The 19,340-nt window shown below is 38.1% G+C and overlaps 1 protein-coding gene across 2 annotated transcripts; it reads right to left on the bottom strand.

The window, feature by feature from the left end:
* Positions 1–11: 11 nt before the first annotated feature.
* mtmr10 (myotubularin related protein 10) lies at positions 12–17,392 on the bottom strand. Of its 2 annotated transcripts, none has more exons than XM_046386678.1 (16): positions 16,816–17,392; positions 15,524–15,584; positions 12,613–12,749; positions 11,992–12,064; positions 10,633–10,775; positions 7,932–8,025; positions 7,649–7,796; positions 6,828–6,915; positions 6,510–6,598; positions 6,102–6,232; positions 5,860–5,929; positions 5,137–5,207; positions 4,787–4,959; positions 4,515–4,685; positions 3,829–4,011; positions 12–3,150 (listed from the first exon to the last, which is right to left on the bottom strand). In XM_046386678.1, exons 1-16 carry the CDS (start codon positions 16,870–16,872, stop codon positions 2,542–2,544), a joined length of 2,298 nt encoding a protein of 765 aa, XP_046242634.1. In that variant the 5' UTR covers positions 16,873–17,392; the 3' UTR covers positions 12–2,541. The 2 variants fall into 2 exon arrangements, with proteins under 2 accessions (XP_046242634.1, XP_046242644.1); XM_046386688.1 differs by having other exon boundaries at positions 12–3,147.
* Positions 17,393–19,340: the final 1,948 nt, after the last annotated feature.

Below are 19,340 nucleotides of genomic sequence, written 5' to 3'. Positions count from 1 at the left end.
CAGACAGCAAATTCATTTGAAAAATAGTGTAATGATTAGTTAATGGTACACATTTGAGCCTTATTTTCTGTTAGGAAAAAAACAGCTTCAGTGCAGTACCTCTGAATTTAACTAGATTTACAGAATTGATAAATCAACAGTTTTAGAAAACTAAAATAAGTCAACAGATTTAGAATATAGTTACAAAAAAATGTTAAATCTTCCCAAAAAGGCACAGGGGATATACAGTAGCAATTGCATCCCTCTCAGAGAACATTTGCATAACTGAATAAATACATCTGCTGCCAATCAATATCAGACTGTGCTACAGAGGAAGCCCAATCATCATGCAATTACAACAGAGTGCAACACTGTGTATTAGTGGAAAAACACAGCACATAAATATCTCTCCAGAACATATAAAGACTAAATCAAGGATAAAAGTTATTTAGTACCATTGATCAAAAATATTAATTGAAGATTTCAAGCATATACAGTATTTATAATATTTGCCAAAATTATGTTCAACAACCACCTTAAAACAAACTATCCTATATATTAAGTAAAATGTGCAATTAATAGCATTTGGGAGAGCAGGTTCTGCACTCACACTATACACATCTATATCAAAAAACACCTGAACTAGTTATTGCCAAAGAATCACGAGTTTATCTGTTGGAAACTGGTCAATCTAGTATTTGAGGATAGTAGGACAACTACAGAGTCTGTCCAGTGGTATTATATTTATAATGACAAAGGGCTTCAATAATATATGCTCTGTTATTTTAAGACATTAGGTTACTATACAGTGCTAGTTTTTCAGTTTTAACGAGGCACTGGATCCATTTCCCCTGATGTGCATCAAACCAGTCCCTGGCTCAGGAGGTAGTAAACTTCTCAAGAAGACATTTTAAAGAGCTTCCATATGTCAAAATCTTTGAAGAGCACGCACTGGATGCAGTGACTACAAAGTTCTCTGATGGCGTCATAAACATCTTAATGCACTAACCTCACTATCGCTAGCCTGACTGGAAGTACAGTAACTTAACTGTTGTTTTCTACTATATTATTCCTCTAGAAAGAGTCTGGACAAAAACAAGAGCAAATGTTAATACAAATGTAAGTGTTGTTATAGCTACAAACAGTATTTTTAACAGTGAATATACACTTAATGTGCTTGTGCATTCCCTTTGTAGAAACCACCAGGCCTTTCTTTTTGTACGCACTGTAGTTATAGGTGACAACAGACCTTTATCATCACTTTAATTTGAAATGTCAAAAATGGTCTCATCAGCGCCTGATATTAAGTTCACTACATGCTCAACTAGAGACTGGTTTGAGTCAAAACCCTTCTCTGTCCCTTTGCTTTCAAATATTCGCCGATTCCGCTACTGCTCATGTGAATAGCTTCTCCTCAGTGCCTTACCAGAAGGCCTCTGTAAAAGTTCAATAAAACCCCCTTCAAAAGAGGAGAGGAAATATCTACCACAGAATAAAGTCCTCACAGCTGCACTTCCTCCTCTAAGTATTGCCTGTTTCATGATAGTAAAAATATAGGCCAGTTTCTCTGCTTCAAAAATAGAGTAAATCTACAACCCTGAAATCACACTATGTGCTACTTACAGTGAAACCCCAACACAACAATTAAAATACGGGAGCACTTGGAGCAAATAGCATTAGGTTTGTTAAAAAAAAGAAGAAAGTAAAAGAGAGAAAATCCCCATTACATTCAACCAGGCCAGATCCTCTTTTTCTCTTTTAGTAAAATATGTAGTAGCAGTGTTATTTTCTGTTCCTCTTTCTGAAATAAAAACCAGGTAAAATATTATAATATCTTCAATTACATTTCCTGGAAGGTTCAAACAAACTGAGTACTTAGTAATCAGTGTTCACTGAAATGCATCATTGCTGCTGCAATAAAAACAGGCATTTTCTAATTTCAAGCATGTCTTTTTGGATTTAAAATTTCAATTCCATTACAGTAGGGGAAGTCTTCCTGACCAATGAGAATCCAAAGAAAGGACAACTGAACTGATAGCTACACACATACTTAGTGAAATTTCAATTATTGCTTTAAAAATGTGCAGTTAATCACAGGAAATCACATGGAGCTCTTGACCTCATCTCATGTCAATATTAAAATCGACAAAAGCACCCTCTGTAGTTAGCTTAGCTAAATCTTGAGAAAGGCCTAAGCTGAAGTAGACACCAAAATATATCTCTTAAAAAAATGCATGAAGTATGATGATTTTTCACAGTTAGAGGAGACCTCACAGTAATAACTCACTGGCTACTAAGCTTCAGTTATGCTTCAGTTCATCTGAATTCCTTAGCTCTATTGGACAATAATGATTCTGGTCTGTAGACACTTTGGTTTAGAAATTACCTCAGATTTCAATGCAGCATCAACGGTGCTAATTCTAGCTTATAAATAACAAAAAAGTCCAAAGTTAAATTTTTCCATTTCTCATTTTCCTCTTTAGTATTTAAGAAAGAGGTAATAGAAAATAAGATGGTTAATTGTTACACATGCCTGAGCTCAGAAATGCAAGCCTCACAACCTCACACAGTGTCATTAGCAAGAGTTTCTGTAGAGAGCCAAATCCTTGCCCCGTTCAGAAATTTACTAATGGGAGTCCCATGGATACTGCGGCGGCACAGGTTTCCCACAGGGGTGAAAGGAAAGGAGGAGGTAAGGAAGTCTGTTGGGGGGTCATTTGGGGAACTGGCCTTAAAATACATCCTCCTTTGGTCTGACAGTGGCCCACTTGGGCTGGGTTGTGGTGTGTTGCCAGGACTGGGTCCCTTGTACTGCCTGAGCTGGCTCTGCAGTATCTCAATTTCATCAACCAGTTGGGAGAGCTTGTAGTAGGCGGTGATTGGTCCTCCATTGGGGATGCAGGCTTCGGGAATCCAGCGCAGGAAGAAGAGTTTCCAGAGAGCCATGTGTGAGGGCATAAGGAGGGGAATCAGGAGGCCCCGCTGGTCAGCAGGTCGAGAGAACCAGTCCCTGAAGAAGCGCTCTGACGGGCTTTCGTCTTTCACTGGTGAGAAATCAGGCTTCAGCTCCGACACCAGAGACCCCCGTCGGGGCAATGGATCCTCTCCACTCTTTAATCCATTACGCACAGATGCAGATGTTCCACGCAAAGTCGAACTAAAGGTTTTCTGCTGGAGGAAGGAATGGAGTTAATTTCACAAAAAATGTTAAACTATCTCTGTGAACCACCAAACCTCCATTCTCAATGAATGCATCTCAAACTGTTTACAAATTCTCATTATCCTGAAACCTAAAACTTCAGAAGAAGTCAATGATTTATTTTCTGAGTAATAATTCACTTTCTGTGACATTTCTGAAGTTGCTGATGACACAAAAACATCACACAACCACTATGCCTCAGCAGCAATAAACAAAGTGCTGACAGGGTGAATTGCTCACATTAAAACATAAACTCCACCAGATATTATGAAAATAGTTAGACCTACCAGCTGGAGGTAAGTGCAAGTGGGCAAAACACTGAGGTGCCTTCACATCATTACTGATCCTAATCTGACCTTGAAATTAAAAAGTCTATAGAGCACCTTAAATTAATTAGAAACAGTCAGTGAAGCAGCTGTACTATTTAAACTCTGTGATATCATCCTGCACGTGGCAAGGAAAGCACACATGTTTTCCTACCTGAACACATTCCCTATATCTTTCACTCAATTTGGCTCAAAAACCATCAAATTAAGGTTGAAAGTGTTTGCTACAAATATACAAGGTAGTAAAAAAATATAAAAGCACATAAAACAATGTATTGCCCACATTCCCATAAACTTGCAAAACTCAGCCAGTGTCTTGTGTACCTTTGTGCGTCTGAAGGATTTGACTTCTCCATTCTGAACGCAGGCAGCTCCTTTGCCCACATACATGGGGTTGTTAAAGAGGGTTTGGTCTTTGGTGGAGAACTGCTGTGACCAGTTCCAAACAGGAGGGAAATATACAACCTGGTCTTCACCTAGAGGGATGGCTTTATTCTTGGCAAAGTCCTGTAGAGTAAACACAATGCTATTCATAAATAGTATTACACAGAAGACATCAGACTTGAGACAACAATCCAGGAAGGTAAACAAACAAACAAACAAAAAACCCCACAACTAGCCTAATGAAGAGGTAGACAGGACCGAGAGGTTGATAGAGAGAAAGAGGGAGAGAGAGAGAAACATACATGCAATAAACATCATAAATTACACAGCATCACCTGGAATTATAAACTGTCCTCTATTCTTTTCTTGCACAACATTCTATGTGATTACATCTAATATTTCATGTTTAACTTTTAAGCAACCACAAATTGGATAATGTTATTTTTGTTGAATACATATATTTATATTTAGTTAACTATGCTATTTGCAAAAAATCTTCTAGTTTAACTGATTTAAAACATATATTCAGGATTCCAGTTTAGTCCTCTGCATTTATTGCACAGAGCTATAAAACACAGTGGTGAACTAAATAAAAAAATACACAACCGTATGTATGCATCCCTCACCATCAAGTACTGAGCTCGCTGTTTGGGAGAGTTGAAGAGGAAAGTACTGAAGAGTGGGATCCACATGCTGTCACTCAGTACAGTCAGATATGTCTCTGTGAACTCGAATGCTGCTGGGTACTGGTTCATCATCTGCCACACGCAGTCCAGGAACAGCATGAACAGTGGAGACTTGACCAAAAGAAAAAGAGAGAAACAAACAACAAGGTGAATAAAGCGTCCTGCCAAAACTTTTCAGGGTGAGACCGGGACATTTACTGTCAGAAAAATACCTCTTCTTTGTCATTCTTCTTCAAGTGGTTGCATCTATCCAAAAAGCGATGGCCAGCCATCACCCATTCCTTCTGCACCAAACCCTGAAAGCCAGTGAGACTGCGATAGTGAGGGTCCAACATGAGCTGCACCAAGGAGGACACCACACAGCTCAGGTCTCTGTCTTCTTCCTCTGTAACGGTGTAAAGAAAAACAAAACCAGTCTGACGGTTAGGATATGGTAATGATCCTAATCGGACTACAATATTTTAAAGGCATTATGGCTGATGTGCAACACGTGTTTGAAACCAAGAACTGTACATTATTAGAGAAGATGGACTAATGACTGATGAAGGTGAGAGCGTTATACCTTGAAGAATAACTGAAGAATTCTTTCCATCCAGGTGGTACACCATTTCAGCTGAGTGTTTCAGGAAAGCCCTTGAATCACAAGCAGAACATGAATGTTCTGTGACTTTGAGAAAAAATGCAGTACTGATTTGTAAGATACTAGCTTAGAAATTTTACACAGTGTACCAAAGATGATTTGATTATTTCTAAGTCGTTTTTTGTGCTTGTGGACTAACTATTGACAAGACAAGCAGAAGACAGCTGCCAGTTGCGGCCATCTTCAGTCTGACTCAGGGAATGTAACTGTCGGTATAAGCCTGCCACTGGGCATCTGTTTCAGGCAGCATCGTCCTGCCTTCTGTTACGCTTTCAAAATCTCTATTGTTACAGGAAACAACAACAACAACAACTGCCAAGCTAGCAACCTACATGCTAAAAATCACAAGGTACTCTCACCCTAACCGTGTGGCCAATGGTATGAACCTCAACAAGTCAGCAGCTTTAGTACTTTTTCTGTTATGGGGATTTAAACATTTTACAGCAGGGGCTCACCTCCTGATGTACAAAAGTTAAGTCTGTAACACTATTTTGTAGGAGGGATATTTTCTCCTGTATTAGCACGGCCCAAGACAATCATTGTTGATTTGAAGTTTGAAAATAAATCAATAAATTACAAGCAAGCCACAGTGTTTTTTGGCTGGTAGTACCAGAGCTACCATGCAGTGTCAGGCTATTTACATACCTAACATACTCCAGCCAACGTGAGTTTTCAATGGATGAAAGCCACCTCTCCTCAGACTCTTCAAAAGGATCTGCGCACAGTTAAAACAGTAAAACACTTGTACACCTATAAAAGCATACCAAAGCGTGTCAAAAAATCGTTTCCATGCTCAATCAAAGAACTGTGCATCAATACTTCACACAGAGGTAGAATACTTGTAGTGGTTTTCCACTGTGAGTGTTGAAAGATATAATCAGGCTCACCTATGACACAGATCTGCCTGATTTTAACAAAGGCACTCTGGATGTCCTGAATGTTAGGCAGACATTTGTCTAGCTCTGACTTGAAGACTTCAGTGCGTTGTGGGTGGCTTTTCGTTATGGCAGTGAAGACTCTGGAACAACACAAGACAGATGCACATGTCTGGATTAGAGATGCATAGCTAGAGCAACATGTAAGGCAAGACTCTTGTATATTCAGAACTTTAGCATAAACATCTGAATTATTCAAAAAACATGTTTGGAACGATATCAAATACTGACGAATCATAACACTTTCTTTCTACACTGCTGCAGCCGAACATCTGCTGGCTGCTATTGACTTTGAGTGTGAAAGGGTAGAACTAACATATTAAACATATGTTTTGAATGAAGCAGAGGAGTTTACTGTACCTCTGATCAATCTTCCTCTGCTGCAATGGATCATTTACGATGGTCATGCGGACAAGAGCACTACCGTTCGTATGATTCCAGCACCACACCTACAAGGAATAATATACATTAATCAGTGGTCAAATAAAAGTGAAGTTCTGATCAATCATGTTGGACAATAGGTAGAATTAATATATAATGATTACAACAATCATTAAATGTTCAAATAAAATAACATTATAGTCCTAATAATCAATAACTAAAATGGATAAATGAAAAGGTACTTCGAGGCAAAGTTTAGCATACATTTAATGGAGATATCAATACATAAGTACTCACAGGGATGCGCTGATCATTAAAGAGTAAGGAGTATTGCTTTAGATCCTGGTCTGCCAGAGAAACTGGGACCACAACGTACTCTGGAAGGCTAAGATGAAGAGTTAGAGAAATACCAGTGTTAGACAGAAATAAAACACAAGACACAATTTAAAAACAAAGTGACATCCTAAAGCAGAAAATGAACATTTAGGCTGTACTCCTTACGTACTCTCCCACTCACCCATGTCCATGTTTTTCATATGAATAACCTAACTGTCTTGCTTGATGTTAACAGATCATAATATTATACTAATGCCTTAGCTTGTGTACTGTAAATAGCTTGTTAGCACTGGATTTGCTTTACCAAGTCTGTCCCTACCTTTAGCAGTGAAGTTTTTGTTTTGACTGAGGGAAAACTCAATCTCAGTGTGTACAGCAAGTATTGTCTCGTGTGACGTGCGCAGTCTGTTACAAGCTACTATTATCCAATTTTCAAGTCTTTCCTTAAATTCCACATTAAAGACTGTACAATCCTTACTTTGAAACCCACTATGATGTCACTGCTGAACTCAGATGAATAGCACACTTTGTTCAAAATAGACTTGCATGTTACACCAAGACATTCAAAGATTTCTCTAAAGGTGCTCATGAAGCAAGTTTAAAAAAAAAAAAAAAAAAGCTTACAGAACAAATACACAGTCTTGCAAAACAAACCAAGTATGAGTAAAAGGTGAAATTCAGCATATCTATAACAACTAAGGCCAAAGTGACTGAGCTACTGGCATCGCTCTGTCTGCAACATCCATCAAAATTACCTATAACAAACAACATGAATTGACAACCTTTCTGAGATGGCATAGCCTTCGTTGATAGAGCACACCCTCCACTCTGATGCCCCTGTTCTCTTGATCTCTCGATCCCAGTCTGACGGACGGTCAAAAATGGGGGTCTGTAATCCTCCTCGAGGGGTGGAACCATTGACTCTCTCCCCTGAAAACAAAGATTCACTTCGAGATTATTTATTGTGCATGATGCAGAGTGATTAAATCACAATAATCAAATCTTCATGGTTCATGTTATGTCTTTTTGAAGGAATAAAAGAAACATGGCATGTTATGAGCATACTTTTAGATTCATGGTAACGCCGCCCTTGATACTCAAAGCCAAACAGTAGGTGAAGATCAGCTGGATGGGAGTAGTGGGCAATTGCAAGGCAAACCTAGAATAAAAAGAAAAGCACTATTATATCACACAGGATATAACGTAAGTCAAGTTGAATGGTGGAATCAATTAAACAGTATCAAAGCAGATTAGGTTTCCTTAACAACACTCAACTTCCCAACTCGGGTTCACCCAGAGTGCTAAAGTGAACTCTGAGGCGTGTTCTGTAACCATACAAACACAAAAACAAGTGAAAACCAGGAAAGGAAAATGTTTAACTGACAGCCCACCACTCCGGGTTCACACAACTGAATCTCTCTGTGGCTCCACTGGAGTCACACAAAGCAGTCTATTCAACAGTAAAGCTTTGAATCACACGAGAGGACACGGGAAAAAAAGTATGTGTGTGTGAGTGTGTGTGCGTGTGGACAAGGCTGCTCCCAACTCTGTAATTTCCTATGGCAAAATAAGCTATCGTAGGCTGGCTTAATTCCATATGTCACAGAAGAAAAAAAAAAAAAAAGAGAACTGAGCCCCTTTTTAGTTTCACACTGTAATTACATACATGGTGTCCATAAATAAATTCACAAGGCCTGAGGGAGGGCAGATTCACTCCTACTTAAGCGCACTATACATAGTCAACCTTCCATATTCTGTTATACACAGCAGAAAGTAAGAATAAGTTAAAATAAGATAAATACTGAATTTTGAAATAAATTAAAAAAGCAGATTTGTAGTACTGGCCATAAGACTGCTAAATGCAATGCCTTACTGTAAAGCTGCTGATATTCAACATGCTGCAGCACTCAGAATCCTCCAAAATCTACACAAAAATTGCTCCCAGATGATATGAGAGGAGGTCAGACACAAAACTGCTTACTCTCACATTCATGTACATTTCACTGGCACACTGTAAGAAGATACATACAGCTACCTAACTCATGTGGGTCATGCAGTGCTGGCTGCAGGGAGCTTTTCCTGCAGCCGCACTCTGTGCACATAATTCACAAATACACATTTATGTCCAGGAGCTTTACAACTGCAGATACCGCAATGCTTTCAACACAGCATCTGTGCTTACAGAGCATGAGATTGCCAAATGGTTTACTATGGTTGGCTGTGTTCTTAGTGGGGTTGTTTTTACCTATCAAACAGGCACATTCTCCAAGGGCCTGACAACTTCTTTCCAAGATGAGAACTTCCTGTTTTCTTCAAATATTTCAAAAATTAACTAAAAGGGTTGAAAGTCACGATAAAGTCAGTCAAACCAACCTCTAGTTACATCTAGTGATAATCTATGTTTTCCTGGCCTTTAAAGCTACATTACAGTTGGGTGGTCCCAATTTCTGTGCTTCAGAATTTCTTTTAGCTGCATTTACAGCAAATGCCATTAATGTTTACTTCCCTCCCGGTCATGAGCACGAGCCTCTCGTTCACAAGGAGTTGCACATTTCCTTCTGGGTAGTGATATGGTGCAGTTTGATACAAAGAAAATAGTTTCTAATACATTACATTACGACATTATATTCAATAGGAGGCAGACACCTCTATGGCTTATCTTCAAAACTCAGCAGCTCACACCAAACAATCTAAGCGTGTGCAAAACAGCACATCAAGAGAAAAAAATATGTATTTTTTATTTTTGAGTTTTTGGGGTAAACTGTCCCTTTAAAATATCTAACCATTACATCAGCATGTACTGATAATCCCATGGAGCTACAGGTCCCTTAACTGAGGTCTTATCTGAAGAATGAAACAACTGTCCATCCAATCTCTGTGTGCAGGAGATGAGTCAGGATCATTCTCTGTTTCCTCTGCCTTGAATGAGCATTGTTCTCAGTGTCTCTTATTCATTGTTTGGCTAATGGCCACACTGAAAACGCATTTTGAATGTTAGTGATTTCTATCCAGATGGTGGGAGAGAGCAGCAAATCAGAGTTTGTCTGATATAAATATCCTTGTCTCTGAGGAAGGGGTCATAGCAATAAAACTGAGTGTATCTGTATGTAGTGAGCTCACACAGACAGGAAGGGAAAAGTTTAGTCAGTAATAAATAACAGAGAAATAGATGAGGGTAACTGATAACTGATAAAAAGGGAATGGATAATACTGAGCAATTATTCGTTTGGAAGCATGCCATTAAGAGAGAGAAGTTAAAGATGCTATGTGTACAATCTTAAAGCAATTTTCTTTCTCAAATTGTCACATCCTAAAGCCTTAAGCAACATCCTGTTTTATGGGACCCTAATTTACAGTATGATTATCATACTGTATTGAGGAAGACTTGGAACTAACATTTAAGATCATAAACTCATTATGAAGCTGATTAAACACATAATAAATCAGTGAGAATTGGAGTTATTTTCTCATAAGCTTCCATACACTACGACTTTTTTTTGAAGTCACCCCTTGCTGGCAATTAAAAATAATCCAAGTTTAAGCCATTTCTGTACTGGCTTCACTTTTCAGACCTGGAAGATCACTTGTTATACTGTCTATAGTCAGACATGAGAAATTTTTAATTTTCACACACAGTGTTTTTAATGTCCTTAAAGTTGACAAGTATAGATCTGGTATTTGTTTTTATTTATTTTAAAAAAGACCACTATCAAATTACTCTCATTATTTTACATACTACAAACTGGGAAATTTGAGAATCACTCACCTTTCTGGCACTCTCAGGCCCAGCCTCATGAAAGCAGAACCGTATGATCCGCAAATCTTTGCAGTAGAGGATAAGCTCTGTTGGATTGAACTTCAGCTTTTGGTTGGATCCCAGTACTTTCTTTTTCCCTTTTGTATCATTTACTGAGAGGAACAAAACACAAAATATGACCAGAAATGTTTACATGACAATGTTTACAGATGATAAATTTTAAACAATCCTCTTTGGATTGAAGTACAAATGTCCACCACAAAACACTCAATTCATATCTCTATCAAGACTAACTAATTATCTTTTGTGTTATTTTAGGGAACAAAATGTGGCACACAATGTGGCTGATAGTTTATATGAGACAGGCCATAACAAGAATCTGGCAACCATATATAGAAAAACTGCAGCACATCAAAAAGAGAAAACAAGTATGTCATGTCATATGTAATGTAATTGGGCTATTAGTACATTATGTTTAGATGAAAGTTGTAGGAACATGGGATGTAGGCCTTTATGCAAGGCAGTTATCCATGACCTTGACTTACACATATGCCAACAAGTTTTAATCTCTGGTGTAAACGGACCCTTGTCATAGATGGTTTAAAAGCACAAGCAGTCATGCCCAAAATATCAGTTAGCCATAAAGTAAAAACATTGTGAGAATTGACTTTATTGATATTATCCAGCAGCAGGGCCTTATATCTCATGCTAACTTAATGCTCCAATACTTTCCAAATCCCGTAATGATGGTGATGTCTTTAGCAGCAAAGTACAAACATGTCAAAAACAGGCTGTGTAAAACAAAGCCCTGTGCTTCATCTCAGTAACATAACAAACCCTGCTCTGGGCAGCTGCCCTTGCAGTGTCAGCTATTGACAGCAATGAGATATATAAACAAGACTAATCCTGACCAGGCTGCACTGCCACTAATCACAGCTTTAGCTGTGACATCACTTGTTATCAGATTGTTGAACGGGAGAGAACAAAGAACAAGACGAGGGGGGGTTCATCTAACTTTAATTCTGATTGAAGATCATTCTTGTGAAGTGACTGGGCCAGGATGCTGGGTATTTGGGTTGAAACAGTTGATCAAGCAATTATTCAAAGGATATTTGAACCTTCAAAATGCTTACATTGGTTTGCTTTTATTTGTTTAAGAACTCTTTAAAAACTAAGTTTGGGGTATTCTGGTTACTGATGAGACAAAATGATTGATTTTGAGATAATTCTACCTCTGATAACAAGATTCCCACGAGTGAATGTCTATAGACAAATGTCTGTCTGCAACAGGAAACTGGCAGAAAACATTAAAAATAAAAATGAAGGTTTGACGCAAATGAAATTTTAAAATGTTGGCACCAGATGTACCTGTTACTACTTGATCCAGGCAGGTGAGGGGGATGTCATGCACTCCAAGCAAAAGGTGGGACAACTTGGACTTCTGTGGCAAAGGCAAAGAACCAGAAAATGTGATATCTTGTATCCATAGATAATGTATTACATGCACAGCTCACTGAATTGCTGTCTCAAAGGGTAGCTGAAGATGGGTACTGGGTAAACTGGATCCCCTCAGACTAAGCAATGATCAAGTTCCACTTTGTTTTTATGGCAACTATCTTCCGCATAGCTGGAAATGACGTCTGTTCTCTCACTTCTTGTGCGATATCACCGACAATCTATTGCAGGAAAGTCCACAAGTTTTCCTTCCTCTTTGCCAGATGCACTGAACAGCACTAGGTACTAGTGGCTTTTCAGCTGTATGCTGGTGGCACTAAAGCTAAAACTGTCGCCATGGGAGAACATAGTTTCAAAACTGATGAAACTTTAATATTTTGAAGAACTGTAAGTGGAAGTTAAGAAAATGTGGTTTTGGCATTCACAACATCAAAACAACAGAGCATTAATCCAACAGCATTATATTTTTGACTGCTACTAATAATGGCAAAGTATTCAAAATGGCAGAGTTTGACTGAATTAATGTCAAAATACCTGTTCAAGTGGTGCCTCCTGAGGAATGAAGGAGACCTTAAAGTTGGTGCATATCAACTTCCCCCAAAGGTCATCCTGGCTGCTTTCAGCACTGATGCATTTCTTCACAAAGTTCACTTCGTTAACAACAATCTCCCCTAGTGACAAACAAGTAAAAGAAAAAAAACATGCAAATGTAAAACATACAGTCGACCACTGCAGTTTAAGGAAGAATACAGAGGAAAAATAACAAAGAGAATGGAAAAAAAAAAGTGAAGATCAAACAGCATGTCTTTCTGAACACACCAGTCCTTGACTCTCTGTGTAGAAACATCCTGTTACCACGTTAAAAAGAGGAATGTGCAATCACTTATTCCATTCCGTTCCAATACTCAAAAGAAAGATAATACTTACGCAATATTAGTTAAGGTATCTGTTATCACACTGACATCCAATTAATAGTGTTTATACAATTGTTGAAACATCTGAAATATGTTTTCAGAAAAAGAAACTAACAACAGCAAAAGTACCTGTAATTTATAACCGTATTGTTCTGCAATGAGACCTACTGAACATCCAGGTTTTCTTTCATGAATTTTGCATCTTTTGCACCTTTGTTGTTGTAACAACTGTGACTCAATATTTCAAACATTTTGTCTGTGTTCATGTTTTGGACTAGACAATTTTTAAAAAGAAATACTAACCAAGTCCAGCACTAAATACTACAACAAATGAACTAAAAATATTTGTTTTCAAAAATAAGTTAATTGATGTTATCATATCTGTTGTTCTCTTACTATCCAGGGTGAACTATTCACGTGCTTTAAAGTGTCATCAAAACAGATACAATTACAAACAATTACAACAACTTTGACAGAAATTTAACTCATCTAATAAACCACATGTGTTGTTTTTATTGATTGACAACAATTCCCTTTTCATGGGAAGGAAAGTAAATGACTCAAACTTGCTTCCTTAATAATGGGAGGAAATGTTATTATGCTCGCTAACAGAAAAAGGTCCATGACACATCACATTTGGAACTATTTGCCCAGTGCAAAGCACAAACCACAAGCCTATGACAGTGTGTAACATAATTTTCTATATATAGCAATAGTCATGCAAGCACGTCTGTATGTATCTCAAATGCTTTCACTGCAAGAGTGTCATGGTTGTGAAAGGCTGCATTGCAAAAACAAAACCTAAATTATCTTTAAAAGCTGAAACTACTTTACTCAAGAAGTCTGTTGAGCAAAAAAAAAAAGCCAAAGACACCTCCAAAGTTTCTGAGATGGCAAGTTAGACCTGTTGTAGTTCTGCCACGTGCAAGTCACATTTTAGATTTTACTTTCACTTAAAGTTAACAAAGAAGCTTTTCATATAGCATCTTTATATACAACATATATATGTAACACGACCCTTGCCTCTTCACACAAATGCAAAACGATTAAAGGTTAGAAAAGAATGTGGTTATAACAAGATTCCCAGGGAGTTTTAAAAGATGAGAACTGGGTCAGCAGGGTGGAGTCTCACAGACACTCACATCAAAAGACTGCCTCAGAGCAGCATGCACCAAATATACAGTAAGCTATTCATGAAACCTGTCTGTCTGATCTGCTCCAAAATCAATACACTCCCTGGGAATGGGTGGAAAGTTTGGTTTACCAGCGGTTTATCGAGCAGTCAATAAAGACTCTCATGTCAACCTTGGCCTAAATAAAACAAGCATGCCTTACTACATTAAAGCAATTTGCAAATTAAGATTTTTGTGGCTCTAAAGAACCCATAAAAAGACATAAAGTTAACAACTAGAACTGATTCACAGCTTAAGAGTTCACCTGCTTTTGTAGAGAGCATCACTCTGTATTATTCCAAAAACACAACATAATATTATGCAAAGGGTGTGTCAAGCCACTCGAGGAAGTCAAGTGCTCATCTGAAATAGCGTAAATCACTGAAATGAAGGCTGTTTCTGCTGTTCTGATAGGCACATCTTGGGATCCAATGTAACTTCCCATGGCTGCGAAGGGAAGACACCAAGGTGAGCTGTGGTGCAAAGAGCGCCGGTTTACTGCTCATGCAAATATCACTAGCAAGGTGATGTTTCTAAATGCTCACGAAAACGTGCACCTGCTTCATGAGTAAACCTACTGAACAAAAGCCTGTAACAGCACCTGCACTCTGATAGTTCAAATTAGGGTGTTGCTGACTGACAAATGCACTGACGTTTCAGAAGCAACTACAGATTCCCATGCTCCTAATACTTTGGTGTAAGGTTGTCAAAAGTATCAAAGTATCCATACTTTTTTGATGCAAAGTGTTTCAAGGACAATAAGAAAGATTAGTGTTAGCTTAGGTTGAGACTGGCACATGTTTGTCTGTGCTGAAATTCTTGTTAGACTGGTCTGATTAAACACTGCCAGTGCCAGCTACGCAATATGGAAAAAGGATGACTTGTTATATGAGAAAATGAGTCTTCATGGCCAGTCTAACGCCTTTAAGACTGCATACTATTATAAGGAAATGCAACACTGGCTGACAGCTATGCAAATAGAACAAAAGGAAGTAACAAACCAATTCTCCATTTTAGAAGCTTTGTGCTGGCCTCTCCCAGTCCTATGCAGTGACAATTTAACGTGTCGGAGCCATCGCAAATATTAAAATTTTAGGGTGAACTGGAACGACTACTTTTGAGAAAATGTTTGTAAGCCTCACCCCAGGGTGGCAAAACAGCCATTGAGAACCAACTTCTCAGGTACCTTTCCATACAGTTTAGATGAAACTAAGGCATAGCTTCTTCTAGTTATTTAGTCAGAGGCAACACACAAGTCTTTTAGACAAAGTTTGCATTATTTACTTTTGAACATATAGAAGGATCATGTTCAACCTTTTTGGTGCCAACTATTCTTAGGACAATAGAAAATAAACTTACCTTGAAGTAACTTAGGCTCCAACTTTTTAATGGGTGGTTCAATAGTTTTCTTCACATCAGTCTAGAAAAAAACATAAGCCACATCAGAGCTAGTTAAACACTACCTTGTAAGATGTTTAATGAATGATGGCAATAATGCGTCACTGGGCTAGAGCATTACCACTCTTACATGTTGAATGTTCAGACAGCTGTTGTGAGTGGTCTTGTCGCATTAATGTAGCATAAATAGATACAACAAAGTGTAAGTGAAGTCCAATGCATGCTGATTATGAAACTAAAAGGAACCAAAGATACACAGCAGTCATAGATAGATAGATAGATAGATAGATAGATAGATAGATAGATACTTTATTGATCCCCAGGGAAATTCAAGAAAGATCAGTCATCAAATGTTATTTATACTGTACCTTTAAATATTGTGCACACTTGCAGATACAGTGGCAGGACTATAAACATTCAGTCAGTCATGTGTTTTTCATTTTTGACTCAGTTCCAGCACACTAATTTCGAGTGAATGAATGACTATGAGGTTAAAGTGCTGAATATTTAAGTTTTGTGAGTGTTTGGGGGTGGGGGCAGGAATCTGGGTTAAGTTAATCACTGAAATTCTCTCATACACGTGCCATCACTGCAATGTTTGTTTGCATTTAATCTTAGATTGGAGGTATTTAAGTGGACACAAATTCAAACAATCTGTTTAACTTTTATTCACAGTTTTCATTTTTTAACAATTACCAAGACCAGAGCACATCTATGACAATATGATGATTTAAGCTATCAGTCTGAATAACAAAATGCCATGGAAAAAAAATGTTATCTAAAATACAAAGCACTTGACCTTGCCAGTCCAAACACTGGTTTTGTTTGGACAGACATGGTGTCAGGAGAAGTGCATCCAGTCAAAGCAAGGCAAATGTAAGCAGATACCCACAAAGAAGATGCCAAGCTATAACTGAGTAATTAATGTTCTTCTTCAAATCAGATCAGATGGGAGACCAAGTCTTGTTTCTTTAAACCAATGACTATCTTTGAAAACTCAAAAAGCATTCTGATAAAGTAGTGCCATACTGTCGGTGCGACATTTCAAACTTTAAATATTTGAACTTGTTTCTAGTGTTTGGTGATTACGACCAGCAGGGAAGAAAATCTGAGCTTTCGAGGCCATCTTTTCACCCCACATCAAAATTCAAGTTTCCTTCTACAGTCACAACTTCAGCCTAAATTAATTCAAGAACTGACCATCCACAGTGAAAAGTAAACTCTACTATTAACAGTGTTAAGCAAATGCATACCTGTACAGGTGGAAGATAACACTTGAAGGTTGGTTTCATGGGTTTGACAGAAAACATTGTTTATGTCCGCCCTCTCGGTGATGTTCCAAAACGGGCGCCTGGCAAGGTCCTGGCTGCTGCCAGTGGAAAAAAACAACCCAAAAGGAGCCTTTACGAAAGTTTCGGTCAGCCCTTAGCTGAGTGAATCCGAGACGCCCGTGTGTAAAATATTCATCGAGACACTCTGGGCCAGCGACGGCACTCCTCCATTTCGATAAGCAGTCCACTAGCAAATTGCGTTAGCTGGCTGAAAAAGTTGACAGAAGTTAATGTTGAGACGTCGGCGTTAGCTTGCCTAGCTAGGTAGCATAAAGTACTACATGAAGTTTATTAACGCCGTCCCCACGCCGAGAGAAAACTATGAAAATAATTTAGAAGCGCCCGTTAGGTCTCTACATTTTCTTGCCACCTGTCACGGTTCTAGTTACCCTAAGTGACTTCCTGAAAGTCTAACAAATTCAGCCAAACGCAGGACCTGATGCTGTGAAGGACTTAACGGCCATGTTTATAAAGATCCTAGGTCCCGCCCTACTTCCGGGCTCCGCTGTTGAGTTGTATTTTTGTACTGAAACTTTCTTTCATCAAACTTTATGAAAACCTGAAACACGACTCTTGGGTACGTTACTCATATCATAAGCTATGAAGAAAGCTGCCACTGTACGTAACAGTAAATATCGATAACGTTGTTACTTGAGAATTAAAACAACGATTATTTTGTTTGCACTCACTAAGTAAACTACAAATAGACTACAACTCCCATGAGCCAGAGCCAAACCCGTGCGGGCGTGTCTCTTTTTTTATTAATAACTTTATTTCACAAAATGTCCAAACAGTTGTGGGAGCAACACACTTAAATGTTGATTGTGTATTTCATTTGACAGACTGTTCATATGAAACCACAAATGTATATTATTTAAACGCAATGTACAGCAATATACACACAACTACATGTGTAAAATAATCGATATTTTGCGTAAACCAGCAACTGCAAATTCATATGTAGGTTATTATGCATTAGCCTCAAACATCAGCTCATCTGTTACAACCATTGTAATCTGCAGCAAATTCAACATCACGTCCACTGGAAAATATTCCAAACATCTGATTTATATACTGTACATATTCTACAGTTATCAACTTTTATGCATATCATTTTGCCCCTTTGTTTTGTAATAAACAGGAGATTTATTAAGATTACATTTGTAAAGAAATCAAAAATTCACCTAAACAATTTGTTTCCGTTTGCTGGAATCACATGTTAAATTATATTATGCCTGAAAGTGGATTTGGAGAGAAATTATTAAAATAATTAAATCATGTTGATGAGAAACAGTCATTTATGGAAAATACATGCATCACCCTGCAAAGACAAACACCTCTATAGATTTTTTTGTAGTACTTGGTAAATGCCTCACTGTGATTTAAATACAATTAAATCAAAAAATTTGAAATACACGTTTCATGTCTGCCTTGTTCTGTAAGGTCCACTGGGTGGTGACAAAACACTGCACAAACAGCATCACCAAAGCTCTGTGACTTAGGCTTATATTTTATATACTTTATTTTGGCTGTTACATTCTTAAATGATAATAATTACATTTGTTTGCTGGTGTTACTTGTCATATGAACAAATGTGACCTTCTACCAATGCCAATGTTTTCTTCCAGTTCAGATTATAAATACCGGGCAGCGATACTGTGTCGCTCAACATTTATATTGTTTCATTAACATTCATCTCATAAGAATTTATCTAAAATATGACTACAGCACACACATACGCACATAACCCCCAACCCACACATTATATGTCTACTGTGTACAGCGGCAGCCTGTTAGACAGGTTACACCCAGAGTCGCCTCACCGCCCAGCATCACTTCAAGGCGGGCCACAGTGAAGCTGAAGACTGCTTTTGAGAAGTGGATACCAATGCCACCCTTGCACTTAAAAGGAGGTTTCCGAAAAGCCTTGAAGTTGTATTTTCATTTGTTTGGAGAGGGAGTAGGCCTGCATTACTGTACAAATTTTGGGACTGCCTTTTTTTTTTTTTTTTTTAAAAAAAATATTTATCAGACCAAATAGATCATCTGACGCACTGCTATAAATACAAGGACATGAACTGGATATACCAGTCATACTGAGACACTGAGTTGCTAGGATCTCCTGCTGGCATCCTTAACTTGGCAGAAGTGAAAGGGCTCAATTTGACATTGATAGCATCACCTGTAAGTTACATTTTATAGCACAAAGAGATAAATGTGCAATGTAAGTCTTGGGGTAAACGTCTGCTGGGTGGTTGCTATGGATAAATAAGACAGAAACACAAGTAAAACTGCGAAAATTATTAATACAAATTTCTAGTTTTAGTTTTTCTAAATTGATGTAGTTACTTTAAGATGAAGTGGACAGTGAGTGAAAAGAGAGTTCAGATTTATGAGAGCACACATACGGACATTTTTGACCGCTTGTATTCGAGTCTGTTGTCAAG

The sequence above is a fragment of the Scatophagus argus genome, chromosome 1 (genome assembly GCF_020382885.2).
Source record: "Scatophagus argus isolate fScaArg1 chromosome 1, fScaArg1.pri, whole genome shotgun sequence".
NCBI classification, from domain to species: Eukaryota; Metazoa; Chordata; class Actinopteri; family Scatophagidae; genus Scatophagus; species Scatophagus argus.
The sequence above is the reverse complement of the archived record's forward strand: the minus strand, read 5'-3'. Positions and strand labels throughout refer to the sequence as shown.

Bases quoted from the DNA above. Each gene is read 5' to 3' on its own strand.
- mtmr10 (XM_046386678.1), bottom strand. From the start codon at position 16,872: ATGTTTTCTGTCAAACCCATGAAACCAACCTTCAAGTGTTATCTTCCA. The intron at 8,026-10,632 runs GTGAGTGATTCT...TTTTTATTCTAG, and splicing joins GGCCTGAGAGTGCCAGAAAG to GTTTGCCTTGCAATTGCCCA. The intron at 6,916-7,648 runs GTTGTCAATTCA...TCTTCATCTTAG, and splicing joins GGCTATGCCATCTCAGAAAG to CCTTCCAGAGTACGTTGTGG.